General features: G+C 40.0%; 1 protein-coding gene across 8 annotated transcripts in view; it reads right to left on the bottom strand.

The window, feature by feature from the left end:
* OTUD7A (OTU deubiquitinase 7A) overlaps nucleotides 1–21,597 on the bottom strand; it is a 136,382-nt gene that overhangs the window by 15,114 nt on the left and 99,671 nt on the right. For 7 of the 8 annotated variants that reach the window (XM_054077451.1, XM_054077449.1, XM_054077448.1 and 4 more), the window contains 7 exons: nucleotides 19,018–19,200; nucleotides 16,357–16,575; nucleotides 12,578–12,679; nucleotides 10,912–11,039; nucleotides 9,474–9,586; nucleotides 6,189–6,316; nucleotides 4,262–4,411 (listed from right to left, as the gene is read on the bottom strand). In XM_054077451.1, coding sequence (XP_053933426.1) covers nucleotides 4,262–4,411; nucleotides 6,189–6,316; nucleotides 9,474–9,586; nucleotides 10,912–11,039; nucleotides 12,578–12,679; nucleotides 16,357–16,575; nucleotides 19,018–19,200 — 1,023 coding nt within the window. The remainder of the gene's footprint in view (nucleotides 1–4,261; nucleotides 4,412–6,188; nucleotides 6,317–9,473; nucleotides 9,587–10,911; nucleotides 11,040–12,577; nucleotides 12,680–16,356; nucleotides 16,576–19,017; nucleotides 19,201–21,597) is intronic. The other variant, XM_054077454.1, reaches the window with a different exon arrangement.

Below are 21,597 nucleotides of genomic sequence, written 5' to 3'. Positions count from 1 at the left end.
AGTACAAGAACGTAAGAAATGTAGAGAGGAGGTGACAACTGAGTACACTTCTTAACACTCACGGAGTAATATGAGGGCTTATCCTGCTGGATTCAGCGAAATTATTGCAACAAAGGGGCTGCAAGAACTGCGAATCCAATTAACTGACAGTGCTTCCAAGGAAAACACATGCTCTGCCAATTAACTGAATTACTAGCAGGTACTGACTGGATTGACAACTGACCTTGCAATGCAACAGATCAACCATTTAAAGGAAGAAGGCAGCTTAAAAAAAGAGCAGCATTAGAAGCTTACAACGCAATGCTTCCACTTCTGGGAGTACCTGACCTCGACCGTTACAGCCTGGCAGAGAACCGGGAGGTGACATTGGGAAGCCGGAACCAAGGAACCGTCAGTTGAATCGGTCTCTTTGGGATGTAAACCTCAAAAAGTAAATTTGAGTTTCTTTTCTAAGTGCAGCTTGAAACTAGTTTTCACAGAGTTCAATAAATAACCACTTTCATAAACGAACTTTAAAAGAATCCTTTTCAAAGGTGATTTTCCTACTGATATGGAAGATGTTCCTACTCAAAATGTTTAGTGATACTCAATTTTATGAAAATCTTAATATCTAAGTACAAAATAAAACTTAGAGCTGATTTTCTAAGCACGTGACTATTGCCTTAACTAATGTACACATTATAAAATGTACTGTCTCCATCTTCACACAGAAACTTGTTATGGGACAGTCTGAGGTCGGTATGAAGCACTACCATCTTCTTGCAAAAAGTATTTGCTAAAGTAACAAGAGTTTTAAAATTCTGGTTTCACTGTAAGAGATTTCCTCTCTCTCAGGGAATTCTGTTTGATACCCAGGGTTTCCGGTAGGATTTCCCCACGTTCCTGACCGAAAAGTACTTTAATGTTAGGGCTGCGAGCAGATCCATCACATTTGTTTCTTGAGCGCACCCAGCAGCCGGTAGCATCGGCTGCTCAGCCACAGCACAGCTCACAGCTTCGGTGCAGGAGTTTGGTTACTCCGGGGTTTGGATGCTCTTTAGCTAAAGCCACACTGTTGGGGACACAGTCTGCAAGTCCTAATGCCAACACAGATGGGATACGTCAAAAGTAACAGCTATTTCGTCCACAGCAGCTTTAAGACACACAAGTGAGGACTTTCAGGCCGTTCCTCAGCTGGGTGTATTGCCTTTTGTGCTGTGAAGTCACAGTGATCCCCAGGACCCATCTTCACGCCTCGTGTCACTATTAATCGTCTATGAAGAACACTAACTGCTTCTGAAAACACCAGTAAAATAAAATGCTGACACAGATCCCAGTACACTGCTGTCAGAAACCCCTGTCACACCTCTGACGCTCGCTATCGCAAACCCACGGTGGGCAGCCATTGCGGTGCTGACCGGCTGACACAGCACGGCAGCATGCCGAGCCCCAAGCTCAGCGAAGCAGCCTCACGGGCAGCGAGAACCGTCCCTGCATGCCAACTATCTGCAGAACACCTACGTGCCAAGAGAGAACTCGAGGCGTTCACATCAGCATTTATTTTACCGCACATACAGGACACAGCGTCCCCTCCCCAAGGCAGCTCCTCCGCAGCTTACGCATGGGCGTGTGCGCAGGCAGCAGTCCAGACAGCTTCAGATGCTGCTCCTGACATCCGATGACATGGTTAGAGTAGAAACACTACAACTATAGTCATGAATGGCCTGGCTATCAGAGAAGAAGCTGTATCTCTGAGCTCTCAGCTACACACTGACAGTTCAAACTCTGGCCATGTACTGCGGCACCTGTGCCATTGTTTTCTGACTCTTAACAATTGTGGCTCTCCCTTCCTCTGTGCCAAAGCTGCCAACATCTCTGTGCTGACAGGGTACAAAAAATAGGCATTATTAGAGCATCCTTGTGCCAGTCTATTTCCTGTCACAGCATTTGAAGAACAATAGCGATGCTGTGTTAGCTGTTAGACTGCTGCAGTCTCTAACAGCAACCGGCTTGGCAGCTGAAAGCTAAAGCATTCCCTTCAGCCCAGACTCACTGCCAAGTGCTCTCTGCTGCACTACAGAATTGAGCCTTTCCTCTGCAACTACGGGCAGAGGAAAATCCTACAGAAAGACAGTTCCTAACTACGAGAAATATATTTAATACCGTTGCTAACACTTGTAGGAGAAATGAAATATGTGACCTTGTTATCAACCTCAAGATCTTACAGTGTGTAATGAACAGGAATATATGGCTTGTAATGTTCTGAATAATTCAGTAGGTGGCACCAAGCTATACCACTGAACAACACGCTGAGAGGAAGGGGCAGAGCAGCTAACAGCAGTTTCCATCACTACCTTTTGTCAATTCTGTCCCTCAAAGGATGCCACAATAACAAAAGGTTTGGTGGGTGGCAGTTGCCCTATCTGCAAAGTTATTGCAGAGATAGTTAACTTCTGCGTATTCAATCAGATTATTTACGCACATAGGCTCTTTTAAGAACCATGATAATGAAGTATTGTATGAAGGCAGATAGACCTGCCTGAAATAAATCAGGTTGCTGTCAGTCTACTCATATCCCCATCCCAAATGCTAGAAAGGAAGAAGTGAACTTTGCCTACTCCAGACATTGTCTCGTTTTGCCACCAACAAAACTCAGATCTAAAATGGACCAAGACCAAAAACACAAAGGCAAGTTCTAGAAGAAGACTGGTCTAAAATTTGTAACACAGATATATATGCAGGAGATACTAACTTAATAGCTTACTGACATTACGGTCCTGGCTGTGGTGTGTCACCAGCAACCATCAAGAGTGAAACAGTACCCTTAAAAAGGCTCTCCAAAACTCTTACCTTCATTCATCTTACATTATCACATTAAAATGATATGAACTTGCTTTGCAGACTTTCATTTCTGACAAGGTGTTTCACATCATCTCTGTGTAGTGTAAAGGCCAGGCCTACTGTCAAGCACCTACCTACAAACCCCTGAAACAGCTATGTGCCACTGAAGGTTGAATAGTCCAACTGGATTGATTTTTCCATTGAATATCCAACATACAGATCAACCTTTTTTTCCATTACTGCCTTACAATTCAGTCTCCTCTTCACCAACACAAAAGTATTCCAATACCACATGCAGCCCTTTGTTGAGTGTTTCTCCTCTCACACAACCTCATGTAAAAACTTCCAAGAAGGACTCACTCGTTCCAAGAAGGACAACTTAACTAGATATCAAATTCTTGCATTAAGATGTCTACAACAAAATCTGTTGTTCAAGAGTTTCTTTCCTCCTTTGCATCATTTAATTAACACCTTTCTACTCTGCCCAGCTGCAGCACGCCAACTGGGCTCATAAGCGTAGAAAATGCCCAATACCTCTGAAATCAGATGAAATGCAGAGACCATTAGCGAATCAAATGAAGGATATTTGCTTGCCTCTAAACTGCTCTCTAAGAAGGAGGACTAAATGCAATTCACTCATTCGATCTCAACAACCAGCACACATTCCATGTTTATTTTACAGGTATATGCCTTTATATGGCATTTAGAACACCTCTGCAGTGTCATCAGGCAAAAAAAAAAAAGGAGGACTCAACAGCAGAAGTCCATCGAGTTGTTCTAAAGCCTCACCATATTTTTGGCAAAACACATTTCCCTTTCCCCGCAAAAGAGGCAACGACAGACAGGAGGTCGTCTCAGAGCTTCCAAATCAGGGCAGTGACAGCCAGCTCCTAAGCTACTGCTGCAGGAACAAACCCAGTCCTCAGCTCTTGTCACTCCCAATCCCATATTGAGGAAGCTCAAGACTTGACAGAAATATCTGGTAAGACTTTATTGTCACTGTTCCAAAGTAAACCAGAAGACAGTAAGATGATATTTCAACTAAATGTTTTCATATGAGAAAAGTGCAGAGAGATTTTTCCACTGCATGGTTTTTCAATAGTAATCTGTCTCACACTTCATTTTCCAAACACTTTCATAACCTAAATTTAACAAAGGCCTTCAAGAGCCCAGAAGCACAGTAGGCGACTAGGATTGTACCTACTTACATACATGGAACTGATGGAAAAGGTTGAAATGCCAGACAATGGCAGCACAAGGATTGGGACTGAAGAGTTCCTGGCTCCCAATCTTGTGATCAGACCGCTCAGACTGCTAAGAATGCAGAAATACCATTTACTGAATATTGTTGCCTTTCTGATAAATACACCTATAGGTAGAAGGAAGTACTTTGTGCACTGTATTCAATAAATACCCTCAAGCTGCTGTGTTTATAACATACCTTGTTCTCTCTGTTGATCTTTTTGTTCCATGGAAACAAGCGCAGAGAAATGGGCCTGATCATAGGCTAGCACGAGCGGTGAGCAATGGCATCTGTTAGGCAGAACTTCAAGTGGCAAATAAATTCCTCCAAATGGTATAGGTGCAAACGCTGCAAAGAAACAAAGCATGTCAAGGAGTAGATAATAAAGTTGGTTCTACTGTGCATTAACAGCTGTGCTACAAGATTGGCAGAGCTCCATGGGAGCATCCTAAAGTGGAATAATCAGTGCAGAAAATAGTCATAATAACAGTTCAAATTCCATTATAAAAATATCAGGAAATACCCCAAGAACAAGAACAAAAACATTCTGCTCTTAGATATATTTTCCTTGCTCTGTTCACTAGTAAAGACATCAAGGGCTTATAATAAAACCTTGATGACTCTCACACGCATGCAGATTCGTACCTTCCTGCAATACTTTTAGGTAGAAGGACATTTTCAAGTCATCAGCAATAAATACAGTATCAGTTCTCTTGGTAAAATGCTCTGCTCATGCTTTGCATTAACAGATTTGTAAAAGAAACATTACAAACATGTTTATAACCCACACACAGGTCATCGCACACATCACCAGTGCATGAGTGCGTACACGTATGTACATAGGATAACGATAAGGAAAGATTTTAGAAAATCTACAAGTAGAATTTGAGTGGGATGCTGCATCTGTAAGGGCAAAGCTCTTTCCTTTGAAAGATTCTATACTTGTTTAAACGTAATTATGGGAAACAGCGAGTTTGGGCAGGAAAATTCTCTCAACATGTTTGCTTCTGACCAATTTTTTTTCCTGCTGCTATGAAAATATGAATCTTTACTGCAGAAACATCGCCAAAACGAACATAAGGAAAAAATAAACCCAAACAATGCCCTGTTTTTATTACAGCCCTTTTCTTGGAAGAGGTCTGCTATATCCACACACTGGGACAGAGAACAGTATTGTTTTTGAGGCATAAAGCTACATTCTAGTGATTCTATCCAAATTTGACCAAGTTATCAGTCTCTTTCAAAGCTGTACTTTGTATGTACAATATTTAAACTGGGATTTACTGTGACAGAATCAGATAGGGTCAAGGAGAAGAAAATGTGCCAGGATGGCAATTCGGGATAGGAAAAGTTACGAGGAAATGAAGCACCAGCGATCGAATCCATCAGCAATCAGACAACCAGTACTTGTAGTTCACGCTTTGAATGGACACTGAAATTACCCAGTGTTTTCCTGTGGAAGTGAACTTCCCTAAATTCCATCACGTGTTTAACATCCCCCTTTAATCAACTAAACATTCTGCTTTAGTTAAGCAACGTACTATCATTAATTAGTATTCTATTAGTTGATAGTAAGTGAGAGAGATGAATTTAATCATTCAAGTCCTGCTGCAACAGCTGTCCAGCTGGTTCCACACGGGATCTAAGCACTTCTGCGTTCACACGTGGAAACTGAACAAAACATGCGGGTAACTTTTGAATGAGAGGTCACAAAGGAGTTAGTAAAACCCAAATGCTAAGATACATCCATTCAAAATTCAGTTTTTCAAAGTCAGATTAGATGGATTTAGGCAGAGTTTTAAAGGGTGTCAAAATAACATGGCAAAACTAGAACCGTGTTAACCTAGACCAGGGAGAAACATATTGTGTCCTGCAATTTGGCGATTATTAAGTTAATAGTAAATATCTAGGATGAACAGATATTCAGTGAGATTTACATAATTACAATGTATTTCTTCTTCATATCTAATAGAAATGGATTGTGTATCATTCTGGTTTGTTGGGTGTTTTTGACAGCAGCTATCCCAGAAACTCTCAGTATATCACAGCTGGGTCTTCCATTTGTGATAGTTTACGACTGATTCAATTTACATCGGTGCATACATTTCTAATTAAGAACTCTTACCTTCTCCCCCCGAGTCTCGTAACATTGTGTCTGCTACTACAACAATAGGTCTTCTCAAAATATGGGCTAAGACAAAAACATGGAACTCTTCTAAGCTCTCATACACTGGATCTTCTGAATTGTCGACTCTGGAAGACACAGCATTGAAACTTTCTGAACCAGCCTGAATTCATCATTGAAACTTTAATAAAGCAACACGTTGCAGCGGCTATTTCTTCTTCTTCCTTGTCACTCATATTCCCACTCTTCTGAAACACATATTCCAATTACTGAAATAGGTAACAGAAGTAATTGGAAAAGAAACTAGGTTTGGTAACCTAATGGGAATAAAAAAGGTAATTCCTGGCCAAACTTCTGGTGTAAATCTACTTTTGCCACAAAAATAATAACTACACATCCATTTTCCATTGTTCATTTTCACAGAATGACAGAATGGTTGAGGTTGGAAGGGACCTCTGGAGGCCACCTTGTCCCACGCCCCTGGTTCAAGTAGGGCCACCTGGAGCCAGTGGCCAGACAGCTTTTGAATCTCTCCAAGGAGGAAGACTTCACAGCCTCTCTGGGAAACCACTTCAATATTCAATTTATTTTATCATTGCCAGTAATTTATGTGGGCCATTAGAAATTATTTCAGTATCACTGCTGAGGATCAGAACGAATGTTCCTAAAGATTAATAAGAATCAAAAATCATCATTAACACATATCCTTAGCAACCTGCCACATCCTTCGATCCACTTATCATTTTCATGGACCTTTATTTATGCTATCTACAGGGCCATGAAAACTGTGGACAAAATAATTTTATCAATATAACATGAAAGCAAAGGAAATTCAAGGAACTGAAATGAATCCCTCTGTTCGTGTAAAGTTAATTTATAAATAATGAAATCTGCATTTCATAACCCTGCTCAACCAGAGCACTCTGACTAAATAATTTGTCTTGACTGCAAGAACAAATTAACAAAAAAGGAAAAAAATAAAATGACCCCCGTTTTTCCTACAGGGACCACTGATACCTAACCAAGTACGAAACCTTAGAGATTTGAGAGGTACTTCCCGTGTAAATATTCAGGTTTTCTGCCTTAAATAAAACTCTGATGACACAAAGGAAGATTATAGCAACATTCCCTCCCTTCTTCCCCATCTAAAAATCACTTGACTTTATTAAGAAGATAATGCCAACAGCAGAAGGGACGGGTGGCTAGAAGGTGACAATTAATACTATTCATAAATAAGAATACCCCCCACTTCCATAATCTGTCTCAGCTCGCAGGCCCACACAGCACGAGGCCCGGCTCCCAGCTCTGCAAGGGTTTTGAGAAGCGAGGCACAACAGTGAGATTCAATCTAGCACTAGAACAGCCTTCGGAACCTCCGACAGACAACAGGCTGCGAAACAAAGGAAGGGCTTGGAACTTTCTCTTTAGCAGGACCGCAATAGTGCGGTTCTTAACAAAAGCAGAGGGCATTAGACGTGTTCCTTTTTCCAAAGCAGTTGCTTCAATTCAGTAGCCCCGGTTTTGCTTGTAAACAGAGATTAATGAGCCGATGACTTTAATCTGAAATGTGTTTTTTACATTTACAGAAAGATGTGTAAATCTGTTTCAAAACAAGGGTCTGCTTCACAGTTAATTACGTCTGCTCTGCTTTAGTGCTTGAAGGATTTTACGCACTGGAAACAAGAACTTCAGAACCAGATTCTTCTGTATTCCCTTTATGTTTTTATTTTTTTCCTACTTCCAAGCCTCAAGAACGAGAGTGCTTTCAAAGAAGAAACCTTTGGAGTCAGCGACAATCGCTGATCTCCTTTGCATGTAGTTCCCTCCAAAAAATAACTGAAAGGAACCCGCAGGTGAATGAGGGAGCGTAATTCCAGGCTTGGGCTTGTCATCGATTTCTTTTGAAGCAGATACAACTTGTGATGCTTTAGCTAATTCTGACACCAAAGGAGAATGTCTCATCTACAATTCAAAGACTATTTTGCAAGCTTTCTTAATACAGTACCTAACTAGAGTACGTACTATACCCATCTCAAATATACTATTTCGATATCCCTTTTCGTTCTCCAGGGCTCTATTTTGAACATGGGTACATTAAACTGAGAAAATAATTCATTCTGCCACATTCATCCTGTCTTTGGAATGCTTGTAATGAGAAATACCTATTCAGACATTTAATAGGGTGAGTTTCTGGCCCGATTCCTCTTTTACCATTTTAAAGGAAAAATTGACTGTTGTCAGTTTATCCTTACTTTATTTTGATTTGCAAATGATAAATGCAGACCATGATGAGAACATAAAAAACCAATTTAAATTAGTTCTTTATGTAATAGTGATAGTCCCTGTTTAAGTATCCGGGAACTAAAGGCAAAGATGTTGATTGACTGGCAAAAGCAACACATGAAGATATCTCCGACTGGTAGACATCGAAACTGCATGGTATGTGAATTGTACAGAATGGAACAGAGAGAATAAGGCCTGAGAAAATCAGTGGTGGATGGCCAAATTTAACAGCGATGTGGAGTGAACCGCATTAGAAGGCTAAAGTGTATCAACAGGAAAATATCTACAAACATAGGAAACAAAATAGAAAGTAAAATGAAAGCCAATCTATTATTTTTAGTCTCAAAACAGAAGAAAACGAGACAGGCTGGCAATTTTCTAAACAATGTCCTCTTGCATTAGTAGAATTACCAGAATTACCTATCCTTAACATCACAGGCCTAAAAGGAAAATATAGTATTCTTTCAAAGCTCTGAAATAAATGTATGAATATGACAAGATGGTATTAAGGCTGTGCTAAAACATAGAAAAGAAGATATCTGGGCACAAACTGCTTTCTTCTAAAATGCTATTAGAAGATGTGATGTTGTTCTGTCATTCCACGTTTTAGTGAAAGTATCTGAGCAGCAGCTATGTTTCTGCTAAGTTTTCCTCAAATGAAAAGCTACGTACCCTCAGCGAGACAAAGCACTTCACCTCCTTGAAGCTAAATGCTGCTGCCAACACAGTTCTTCCAGAAACCAAGAAACTAGGATTTAAGAAATCCAGACTCTTGGAAGCAAAGTAACCTCAAGTCAGTGAGGTAACTGTATAAGGAAACCATAACAAGTAATATAAATATTGTAACGGGAAGTTTAGATAATTATATTCTACCATCAAAAGAAAATTGCAACCATTTGAAAACGCACTTTGATGCTGCTGTAAACATTTTCATTCATTTCTACTGTATTGTTTTCCTACTGAGGACAAAATCTAAACAATTTTGTCATGCTCTAAACTTACCCACCACCAGTGCCTCCATTTTTGCTGAAATGTGTACGAGGCTCACTCGATGCCAGTTTAAGCAGTTCATTCCATTCCCGCTCCCACTCCTCTTCCGTATACACTAAACCTGACTATGGTAGAGAATAAAATACCTTTTACCATTATGCTGGTACAAATGGGAGCAGAGCTCTGTGCTCGTATTTATGACAAACTGATTTTGATCTTCTCAAGCGACACAGTTTAATATCTTAAAACATTCAACATTTCTATTCAAGTGGAAGAATATTAACTTATTCAAACAAGATCTAAACCACTAACTGTGTACAGGATTATATTTCTAGACATGGCTCTGCTGCTAACAGTGTTCCGCTCTGGGAGTTCCAGTTACTCATAGCCCTGTGAATCCCTCGCAACCACGGTTAGCATGCTTTACTGCCCATTTCTGGAAGCTTGCTTTCTTCCCCAGTATGTGGAACTACCATGACTGCCCTTCTTGGCAGTCCTGTGATGCTTTGTCGCTCCGTTCAAGAGCAGAAAGGGTTTAAGTGTGCTTCAGTGCCCCTGTGTTTTCAGGTCGGCTAAAGCGGCTGAGTCAGTCACAGCTCAGCTGTATTCTCAGTGACTGCTGCCAGCAAAGAGCAGATTACAAATAAGTCACAAATATTTAAGCATATTTTCTTGATTGCATTCAGGATTACTCCTGAAATGGGATTTTTAGCCACTGTTTAGGCACAGACATCTTCAGAAATTAGCACATGCTGAAGTACAGCTTTTAATCAACCGTCAAACTAAATTTAAAGATGGTTTTAGTTAAGAAACATCCCCTCAATATTTGGTCACAGGTCTAAGAATCCTAATTCACCATTACAGAATCATAGAATAGTTTGGGTTGGAAGGGACCTTAAAGCCCATCCAGTTCCACCCGCTGCCATGGGCAGGGACACCTCCCACTGGATCAGGCTGCCCAAGGCCCATCCAACCTGAACATCTCCAGGGATGGGGCAGCCACAGCTTCCCTGGGCAACCTGTTTCAGTGTCTCGCCACTCTTATGGTGAAGAAATTCTTCCTAATGTCCAGTCTAAATCTGCCCCTCTCCAGTTTATGCCCGTAAAAAAACTCCCCATTCTGGGGAATTGTTCCCAAAAGGGCTTTTCTTTCTTTAGTGGTTTTCATCCATTTATTTTATAATGCTTGTGATAGCTAAATTATACATTTAATTGTGAAACTCAATTCATTTTAGATCTTTGTAGGCACAAAACTATGCGCATTTATGCCCACAAAGGAACAGGCACATTTGCATTCTGATACAAAAAATTCCAAATAAAAGTATCTCTTTCTCCACGCAAAATGGAAGCACAAGGAATTTGATAGCAATTAGAACTTTCATACCAAACATCAGAAGAATGCTTTTGACCATAAATGATATAAGTAAGACTATCTTTAGGCCATACAGACCTCCTTATTCTGCTGAGTCTGTTGCCATCTCCATCTCCTTTTCAGTGCTTCCCTTTCAGCTCCACTTCTCATCATGGTATAGAGTGCTTTACGTAAAACAAGGTCTCGGTCGTGAAATCCCCACATCCCTGAAGCAGCACAAGATGACATTCATTTTTAAAGAAGCTACAGTGAAACAGAAATAGTAAGTACTAAAACAATTAATATTGCTCTGTTAGCAAAGGAAGCACAGCTTATACATTATTTAAAATGCTCCTTGGCAAATAATTAACTCGCTGCTTTTAATGTTTCCTAAAGAAACAGTCAATATAGATAAGCTAATGAATAACAAGAGGGAATTTGAACAAAGTTTAAGCTTTGATTAAGGAATGACTAAGGATTTGACTGGTTTCAGCATATGCTTGCAGGCAACACCAAGTTTGCTGCAAGCAATGGAATATTCAATGCACAGGTTGGTTTCAGCTGCAGTTGCCAAGAGAGCCTGCAGACCCAAGAATGCTAACGACAACTGCAGGCACCTTTGGGCATCGCAAATGATCCCGACACCCAAAGGCCTCCGCTCCTACAAAGCATGATGGTAAATTTCCTTTGGCTTCAAATCCAAAAAAAAAGAGAGGAGCATTCAAGATGACTGGAACTCTAAAAATACAACCAGCCACAGGCTTTCAAGCTCATTTTACAACAATAAGATGTCTTCAAGTAGTTAAGAATAGTAGCGTACAACAAAACAGACCAGAGCTCTCTCGAAGACGTGCACCCAGAGACAGCCCCATCCCAGCTAACCATTTTGTCAGCTAGTGGCGTTAAATATGTTTATATAAGACTTTGCTAGTTAAAATACTCCAGACTTTTGCTGTAAATAATACGGAACTCCTTCTAAATAAAAAATGAGGTGGACAAAAATAAAAGGATCCTCGAACACAGCAAAAAACTCTTTTATTATTACTTCTTTCAGAAAGAAGAATCTCTTCAATACATTAAAAATCGCGGTTTTTTTAACAAGTCACCTTTTGGAGTTCCACTGGTGGAAGGTTTTAGCAACTGCAACAAAAAAATAAGTTTTCTCATAATAGGCTGGGATGCAGAAAGCATAGCAAAGACTTTCAGCTTCACAGGTTTCTATTCGATTTGAAGAGAGGCATCAAAGATCTTGTATTAGTGATTAATTAATCAATTGAAAATCACTTTAATTCACCCCAAACTCTGTTTCTTCTATACTTAAAAGTCTACAAAGAACGAACAGAGATAATAGGTAGATGCTGCGTTCTTGGAGACAGCAAGAGAACTGTTTAACAAAAGCCAGAGAATTAAAAGAAATTCCTCGCCCACAATGAGGACAACCCCGCAGATGCATCTGAAATTTGCCTGTTCCCGAGCTGTTAAGTCGGGCTCTGTAAGGAAAATGCCAGTCACTGGTGTTTATGATATGTAAGTTTTTGATACTGTTCCAATTACATTTCTTTTATAACCTGATAAAACCTTCCCCTTCCTCACTCAAGCACGCCTAAAGCAAACAACACTTAAGTGAAATTTGAAGAATATATTCCTCCAGAACGAGTTTTTTAATGAAAGTCTTTGCATTCCATATGTTTCTGAGCTTTTCCTGCGGACAGAGAAATGTGGTAAATATTCCGGCAGAAGGTTTCACGCCCAGGCTCTCCCTTACCTAGAGATGCAGCATGCAAGAGGCAGTTTCCGTCACCTGTTGTAGCCAAGGGAAGAAGACGCTTGCAGCTTGTACACACAGTGGACCACCAATTTAGTCGTCCTGAAAAGAAAGCATCTATTAAATTGATGGACACTAAAACAGGATGCATCCTGTGTACGGACATACACTGATGATGCATGATGTTGAAATTTAATCAGGAACACCCTTTCTGCCAAATAAACGTGACATCAGAAAAGATTAGAAATAAGAGGCAGAGAAATTATTTTCTAAACGTATTTGGAATAAGAATAGAGCACCTTTAATTAATTTGCATCTTCCGTTCTCATTTGCTGCATTCAGATCGCCAAGGAGTTCGTTGCCTAAATACCATTATGAGTCTTGGCATCGGTTTCCAAACATCACTGACATTGTCTCCCCCGACGGAGACGAAGGAACACATTACAGTAACAAGTTTCAAAGGCAAAATAATATGTACGTGTTAATCAAGATATGTTACTGTTAGGTAAATTTATTAAGTGAAGTACTATTGTTTCAATCCAAAGGATTGGTTTAATACCTGATTCTCCTCTCTTTACCGTACTGTAAATCATGATTCAACCTACTAAAATCAACAGCTACACTACCTGAGTATTAAAATGAGACTGAATACAGAGCTCGAGGCGTAGGAAAGCAGCTGCTTTTTCCCTCTGAGAACTTTTAGAGAACCACTTATCCATTATTGCTACATGAAGCAAACTTTACATAATAGAAGACAAAGATGGATTATGAAAAAGACTGACAAAAGGACAGGTATGTGATGTATCTGGAGGAAGCAAGTAAAGCCCCAGAGGGTGTCACAGCCAACACCGCACAAGCACAGTTCCCGGCACACAGGCTGCTGTGTAGTAGTTATTGGACTGCTAAGTCTTGGTTAAATGGCCATGTGAATATTTCTAATATAAAGGAAGAGGATGTGACTAATTGGGTAACATTTCTGGGGACAAGGAAGAGCAGATGATTAATAATGATGAGTAGAGCTGGTAGATTGCCCAAGACTTTTGGAAAATCTGTAGGTAACGGATGCTTGAATAATTGAATGAATAATTCGAGAGGCAGAGTATGGTGACTCCATTTCTTTGTTTGCGCTCTTTTGCAGACTTTTTCTCCCTCAATTCTTCTACTTGCAAGCTGAGAGAAAATAGTATCTACATATTTGGACAGTCAGTCTGGCAGCTAAGGTTAAATCCCCAAAACAGAAATAAGCTCAAGCAATGAAAATACTTTTCTCCATTAACATGTTTTCATTACAAAATTATACTGAACTTTATTTGTAACAGCAGGTAACGCACCTAGTGCAAAAAAATATTATATTTTATCATGTGTCCTCAATAGCTTGTTCTGGGTCCTAAGAACTGTGTAATTATATTTTAATTAGTAAGCATGAATTGGGAGTTATACTATACCACAAAGGTCAAGAAGCATAGCAGATCAATAACTAAGCATTTTTGCTAATCCTCATATGATTTTGGCAGCTCGTTTGTAAATGCCCAACATCTCAGACTACACTGACCGAGTTCTAAATTTAATATGCATTAAAGAAGCTTAATTAAAAGCACTATTGGACAGCCTTTGGGAAGGATATATCTGAAATAACAAGTTATCATTTTTAGCAACTCCCATGTCTGTGGGCTGTGAAATAACAACTTGCCATCCGTTTTGGCAGAATGTTTTGGTGGTATCATATTGAGTAATAAGTTATACCAAGGTGCTGCTTAAAGCACAGTTACAAGACTTAAACCAGACAGACACAGACCTTATTGCTCTCTAGCAGCTATTGGTAATAAATGTCGAAGCTGGTGTTTATGAATCTTTAGAATAACAGGAGGGTTCTGTAAAAGGGATCTGATGTCAAGTAGCCAATGCAAAAACTGCTTGTGGGCTCGGTTAACACCAAAGCTTACAGCTGCTTAAAAATTAGCAGAAATGCATTGGAGTGCAACAAAACAGCAACGCATTTTCATTTTTCAAATCTAGTGGTTATAGTCGATCCCTTTGGGGAAACAATAGAAAAGTGGTGCTTAAATGAAAACCGGAAACAGTTCTTCCTCAGGCTTATTTCTGTCTGCTTTGATAAGACAATATTTATGGACAAACTTGACCTTTCTCTCCCTCTCTCTCTTGGTCTCCTACTTGATTTTGCTTCTTACTTTTTCACAAAATCCCTTTAATAGGATTGAAAGCACAATTTCAAGAAATTGATCTGTTGTTTTCCAACAAAAATACATGGAGAATTAATATAGCCATATTCTAGTATTCTGGATGTTTGAAGGTCTTTCCCATGTGGATTCTGTAGTGTTTAATAAACAATATCCACATCACAACATTTTCTTCTATGGAAATACTAAAAATAAGCTTGCTGCTTATTTTCATGCAACTTTTAAAAGCGTAATCACAGATACGTTTGAAATTTGCAGAGTTAAAATTAAAAAATAAACAGGGTACACTCTAAAGAGACAGTTTGCTGACAAGCTCTGCTTCCCTCAGAAACCAGGCTAAATCCAGCCTTTCTTTCATTTCTCCAGCACATTGTATTTCCAGAAATCGACCTCTAATCCATCCCCCAAGACGAGCAAGTCACAAAATAAAGTTTTTCTCTTCCAAAGCAGGCCTAGTTCTGGACATCCCCATCCCTTCTCAAACACACTGGTCGGCCCTGAACGCTCACCAGCTGCCCCATGGAACCCAACAGCAATAACTGCCCCGGGCTGTGCCCAGGACTGACCGGGAACGACAACGGAGGATTTCTCAGCCCTCTCAGACAATCGGCAATGGGTGCAGGAACCTCAACTGCAGATTGGAGCAGAGGTACAGCTACGCTTCATACGTTTCATACATGACTAGCTAAGAGGATTTGCTTGTTTACTTTTAGGTTTTGTCCTTTCATACATAAATGTGTTCTTGCAAGTATTGATGTGAAGAAAATTACAAGAACAAATTTTCTATGTGGGCTTATAGTAATCATTCAGTGACTGCTTCCTTTTTAAAATAAGTGAATAAATAAAGCATTTACCAATACATTTTCTGTTTTTCAAAGAAAGGACCTTCTTGTAGGAGTTCTCTCTTTTAGTCTAGACAATGAAATGGGCTTCACACAGCATCTGCAAAGCTGTTCGTGTTTACTGATGGCCCTGAAATGTAAAGCTGAGCTGTGCGTGTAGAAACAAGTAAAACTGAGCAATCAACGAAATGCTTCACTTTTAGCCTGGTGTGTAAGAAACAAGGACTCTGGCACAGAAGCTGCAGCAGTGTGCAGAATGCAAATCAGAGACCACAAAATAAGATGGCACAGAAATACTTGACTAACTGGCTGCAGGTAACGGATACAGAGTTCAGTTATTCGCAGGTAACTGCAGATCCAGTATTACCCATTTCTTCACTTATTTCTTTCATGATTCAAGACAGACGGGTTTCTACGACATTATTGCATTTCATCCTACCCCATGATTCAATATTTGTCATTCATATTAGAAATTAATTACACAAGCATTGATTTCAAAGCTTGAAAACGAAGAAATTAATAGAGTTCTCTTGTAATTCTAACGGTTGCGATCCCAGCACCCTGCATACACCATGTGAAAATCTATTAAAAATTCTGGGATGAGAATATGTTTCTACAATTTAAAAGGAATGTAAGACCTCACAGGCTTTTATAGACATGCAGCTCCTAAAGTCACCTTCAGACAACACGTGCAGAATATCAGATTACCTGGCTGCTGACATCTGAAGTATTTACCCACCTGCTTGCTCCAAAGCAACCATTGTTGCCTGCTCAATTAAATCACGTTCAATGAAGCTTCTGAAATCTTCACTGTACACGCTTAGGTCTGGTAGCTGGAATGTGTAGATGGGCATCTCCAAAGGAAACTGTTCATTGCTGCAGTCATTTGCTACATGTGATCGAGCAAGGGAGACTATGGCTGAGCTGGCATGAGAAATACCTCTGGAAAGACGCTTTTCTGTAGAAAAAACAAAGAGACATTATAGCACGTAAGACTACATAAAAGACCAGCACCAGGCCTGGTGAATGCCTGTTCGTTTGACATTTCCCTACAGTCAAAGACTGCTTAGCTCTTGCTATGGATCCCTACGGCAAGTCACAGGCACTTCAGCCTCCTTCGCGCAAAACTGATGAACAGTAAAAGCAACAAAATATGAAAGACAAGTATTTCTATTAAAGATTTTTTTAATATGTCTTAAATTTCCAAAGACGCACTGGAAGAAACAAGTCTTAATTCAAGCTGACTTTTGTCAATCAAAAAATCCAGCTTTCTACCATCACCTCGCATTGAACATGCCATACGTTTTAATCTAAGGACAATCTACCTGAAATTAATTTTAACATCATTATGCTGAATTTAAGACCAATTTAGTTTTTATGCATACGAATTTTTTCAAATCCTGATGGAAGAAACCAATACATAGTTCAAAAAGGACAATGACATTAACAAGCCAGACACAAAAGAAAGCATTATTACTGAATCAACTATGAGCTCGAAACTTAGAATTTATTGAATTTCTCTCTGGACAAATGCTTCATAAGGAACAATAAAGGGTCACACATTTACATATTGTTAAGTTAGATAATATTTTTGTTATTTTTCTTCGGTACTGGAAGCTTTTGCAAAAAGCTATTTGTTGCAGCTTCACGTCTATAGCTTCACAAATACTACCCTAATCTAGCCTTTAGTGATCAACCCTCAAACAGGTACAATGTTATATTAAAATAAAAGAAGCTCCTGTACTTCTGTTCCTTCAGAAATTAACAAAGCAGCTTAAATGCACGTAAGCGAAGAGAGTCTTTAAGGCATCTCCAACTGAGTAATGTTTATTAAAAAAATAATTTTCCTGGAGTTTGTATACTTTTATTTCTCTAATGGATCAAACTTTTTCTAATTTTAAAAGCTCAATTGTACTCCCTAAAGTATCCTAAATTGGGGGGAGGGGCAGAAGGTTTGATTACATTTGCATTTCTTTCTTCTGTCTAAAATCACTTCTAAACAGGGGAACTGAAGTATTGGATAGCATCTCCGTTTGACATCCTCTGCTACTACTCCATCACCCTTCTCGCCATGGTCCACCCCTCTCCTGCTGGCTGCATCCCTCACTCCAGGTACCTTGGCCATAACAAGACCCTCCTTTCCCTTCTCTGCTCCTCCCCGAGCAGAGAGAGGAGAGGATATCCCAAGAGGATAACAGTTTCACTTTCTGTTAGGGATGGCTCTCTGATCACAAAGAACTCAGTTATGCATTGAATTGGGAGCAAAGTTACCGTCAGTCCCAGCATTCCAAGCCAGACCTACCCCACACGAGCTCCCAAAGCCACTAAAATACCAACTGGCCATTTCAGGGTAAACTGGGCAGTTCAGTAAGATGGGATTTTGGAGCGAGCTATATTCTAATGAGGAGGAAGGGACACAGTTTTATCCATGATAGTGAGCTCCTCCTCCTCCTCCGTTGTTTATAATCAGTGCCTTTAAGAAGTCACAAGAAGCACTGCAGTTCCTTTTCTACCGGTGGAAGTTATCAATTCTAAAAAGGCTTTACTGACACTCCTAAGTACTGATGCCATTTCCCGCATAACACAGGGAAGAGCCAGCAGGAGGAGGGAAGACTTTCTGCTCCTTATTATTGCATAGAAAGCCATCCCCAAGCCAGTGCTACCACCTCCCTACGTGACAAACCATCACATCTGTGGATTTGATTTTGGTGCAAACTACAGCTCCTTGATAAATTAATATTAAAAAAATCATATTCCAAAAGTCTGAAAGAGACAGAGATCTAAAATAAAACCTACAAAGAGTCTGCAATCAAAAAAAAAAAAAAAATTAAATTCTAATGCTTATCATCCTGTACTGGAAATCAGCTGCTAGAGGTTGTCAACTCTTTTTTCTTAAGGTTTCAATTTCTGTTTGGCAGGGGAGAAGGAGGTTGTTTTTATTTTTGTGGAACTATAAGGGAACAAAATTTTGAAGCTGAAAGTTATTCATGGATTTCATAGACCCCAATGCATGCTGTGAGTAAGAATGCAAAGATTGAAATACGGATGTTTTTCAGCCTTCTTTTGGTCTCAACAAGCACAGAAAATTACATACAATAGTGGTCCATAACACCCGGTAGTTAATTCCTTTCACATGTACTGCAGGACTGCCAGGGGACAATGTATTTTTATATTTGAACGGCACATTAGAAAAAAAATAACTTGCAGAACTGAGGCAAAGCTCATGACAACTGCAACGTGAGATGTAGGGTCCAGCAACAGCTCTGCGGATCCCATCACAACGACACAGTTCACAGGCTGATGGCAAATGACTTCCAACTCCCTGCAGACGAGCACGACTCGCAAACAAACAAGCTTAGAAAGCTGCTTGTCCACAAAAGCCCTGGAGAAGAGCTCTTACCTTGAGCAATGTCATCCTGCCTTTGCAAGCAGGGCCGCTCAGCCTTCGTCACCTGGGGAGGCTGCTCTGGCTCCTGCTGCTTGTAGTACTTGCCCTCATTGAACACCTGGGGCAGGTTGGCGGTGTGTACCTGCCGGAGCTGCTCATAGTCATTCAAAGCTGCTGTCAAGTCCCAATTTTTGCCTGCCAAACAGCAAAAGGACATTCTGCTCACATCTGCATGTGACCAGATTGATAACCCGGAAACCATCTTCATACGCGCTTGAAATATAAACTTAAATAGAGAAATCACTCTTACTTAAAGCATCAACAAGGAAACAGAGGTTCTTTAGATAAACCATTTTACAATCACTCCTCCCTCAACAAAAACGCACAGTTGATAAATACCTTGAAAGCACAGCAAATGTAAAAAGACATATATATTTTTCTTTATTTATTTATATTTTAGCTTTCTTTATATCATAATTGGAGAAGACCTCAGGAATGCTCTCGTCCAACTTCCTGCCCAAAGAAGGGTCAGCTGTAAGATCAGACTGGATTGCTCACAGCTTTTCTCCTTTAAAACACCAAGGATGGAGACTGTATAACCTCTCTGGGCAAAGCGTTCCCACATTGGACTGTTTTCACGGGACCTGCGGCCACTGTGAACCTCTCTCGTTTCAGCTCATACCCACTGCCCCCTGTCCTCCTACCACACGCCACTGTGAAGAGGCTGCCTCTGACTCCTTGGTTTATGAGACTCTCGCAGTATTCCATGAGTACTTCTTCTGGGAATTCAAAAGTAACCCCATTCTGACTAATACAGGATTTATTGCACCATAAAAGGTTGTCACTTTATGTTCTTGGAGAAGCTGCATTACCTGAGTAGCAGTTAAATATAACTTATTTGCTTACACAAAGGAGAATAAGCTAAAAATAGTACAAAGCCATTTTATACAGATAAAAGAAAGTCTTTTACTGTTACAGACAATTCTATGCAGAAAAATACCTAACGGAAGTGTGGAAAAAACAAACAGCTGTTACCTACAGGGCTGAGCTAAACTATCTCAGGTTTTGAAGTACTACACAAAAATGTGAAAGGAGAATTAATAACATTGAGCAAGAACGTTATATACATCCCGAGTAGTCCATGCTAGAAACCACCATGTCAGTGATACGGAATTGTTCTATATGTTACGCTGTAATCTTCTCCTAGAAAGCCTGGAGGACAAACTATATATTCAGAGAAAATTGTCAGAGATCCTAGAACAAGCACTTGAGATATTGCCAGCATTTTTTTTCCTAAAGATCCCATGCAGATTCCATGGCTGGGCTCCAGCCGGGGCTCTGCTCTCACTCTACGTATTGTCTGCACCAAGCTGCCCAACCCAAACATCGAAGAACCATGAGTGTGCTCTCAAGAGCAATGTGATCACATATCACTGTTTGGAGGAGGCATTGCTTTTCTTCAGTCCTGTTTCTATAACACACTTACAATCAGTATCTAAAATCTTCTTCTCCACCATAAGGATATTTTTTATTTTTAAATGAAACAGACAACAAGGAAAATTCCATGGAATGTAGGTTCTAATAGAACAGCCCTGTCCGAGAATGGGCAGTGCTACAAGTCCAGCGCTACGTGACCCCCAGCAGCAGCCCGGGTTTACTCAGCACGGCTACCTGAGTCACAGACCTGGATGAATGGAGCACAGACGGCATTTCTCTGGTGTCAGAGCATTCCTTACAGGTCACCTGCTCAAGACATTTCATATTTAAGCTCTGAAATATAACAAAAATCACTGTGCGTGTGCTGTAAATGACTGCTGTGTGACGGGGCTTTGATGTACAGAATAGGAAAGCAGAAAATCAGTAGACTAATGGAAATGTTGCTGTGCCTCATTTTAGTCCAAATGCAATAATTTTGTATGAAAGCTTTATCATAATAATTACAGTCAGCCTTTAGAAACTAGGCTCAGTGTGCTGCATTGAAAATCTAAATTGCAGACTAACTCTTGAGTTATGCTCCATGGTACAACGTAGTGGCTGAACTTCCAATACAGACTTGACACTTCACATAAAATTTCTATATCTAAATGTATTTAACACAGAAATATTTTATTTTCAAATCTCTCCATCTCCCTGGAGTTGTCTCCATCTCCTGAACAACAGCACTAATCAGCACCAAAGCCTATCACTTCAGAAAACCAACACAGCAAATGCTTATTAGACTCGCCTGCGCCAAATCTGCTGGAGCCTCCAAGCATCAGAATGCAGGGAAAAAAAAATCAGCCAAATTAGAGAACATATTAAGCACTTTTCCATCTTCATGAAATAGTCGTTTTGAATATTAGCCACACTAAATAACTAGCACAAGTGTTTTCAGCTACTGTCCGTACTGGAAACATGTAAGCTTGCCCCCTTTTCCAAGGCTTCCGCTCTTTTTGGTTTATATTTTCACAAGAAAATATAAAAGACAGACCATTTGTTTTTCCAATTGCCCATAAAAAAGAAGAGAATTCATCAGTTCGGGAGGATTAAAGAAGAAAATTCCCAAGTCAGAGGAGAGGAAACTTGAGGCAGCAAAAAGAATAAGGGGAAAGG

Source organism: Cuculus canorus, chromosome 12 (genome assembly GCF_017976375.1).
Source record: "Cuculus canorus isolate bCucCan1 chromosome 12, bCucCan1.pri, whole genome shotgun sequence".
Lineage (NCBI taxonomy): Eukaryota > Metazoa > Chordata > Aves > Cuculiformes > Cuculidae > Cuculus > Cuculus canorus.
This window is presented reverse-complemented; position numbering and strand designations above follow the sequence as displayed.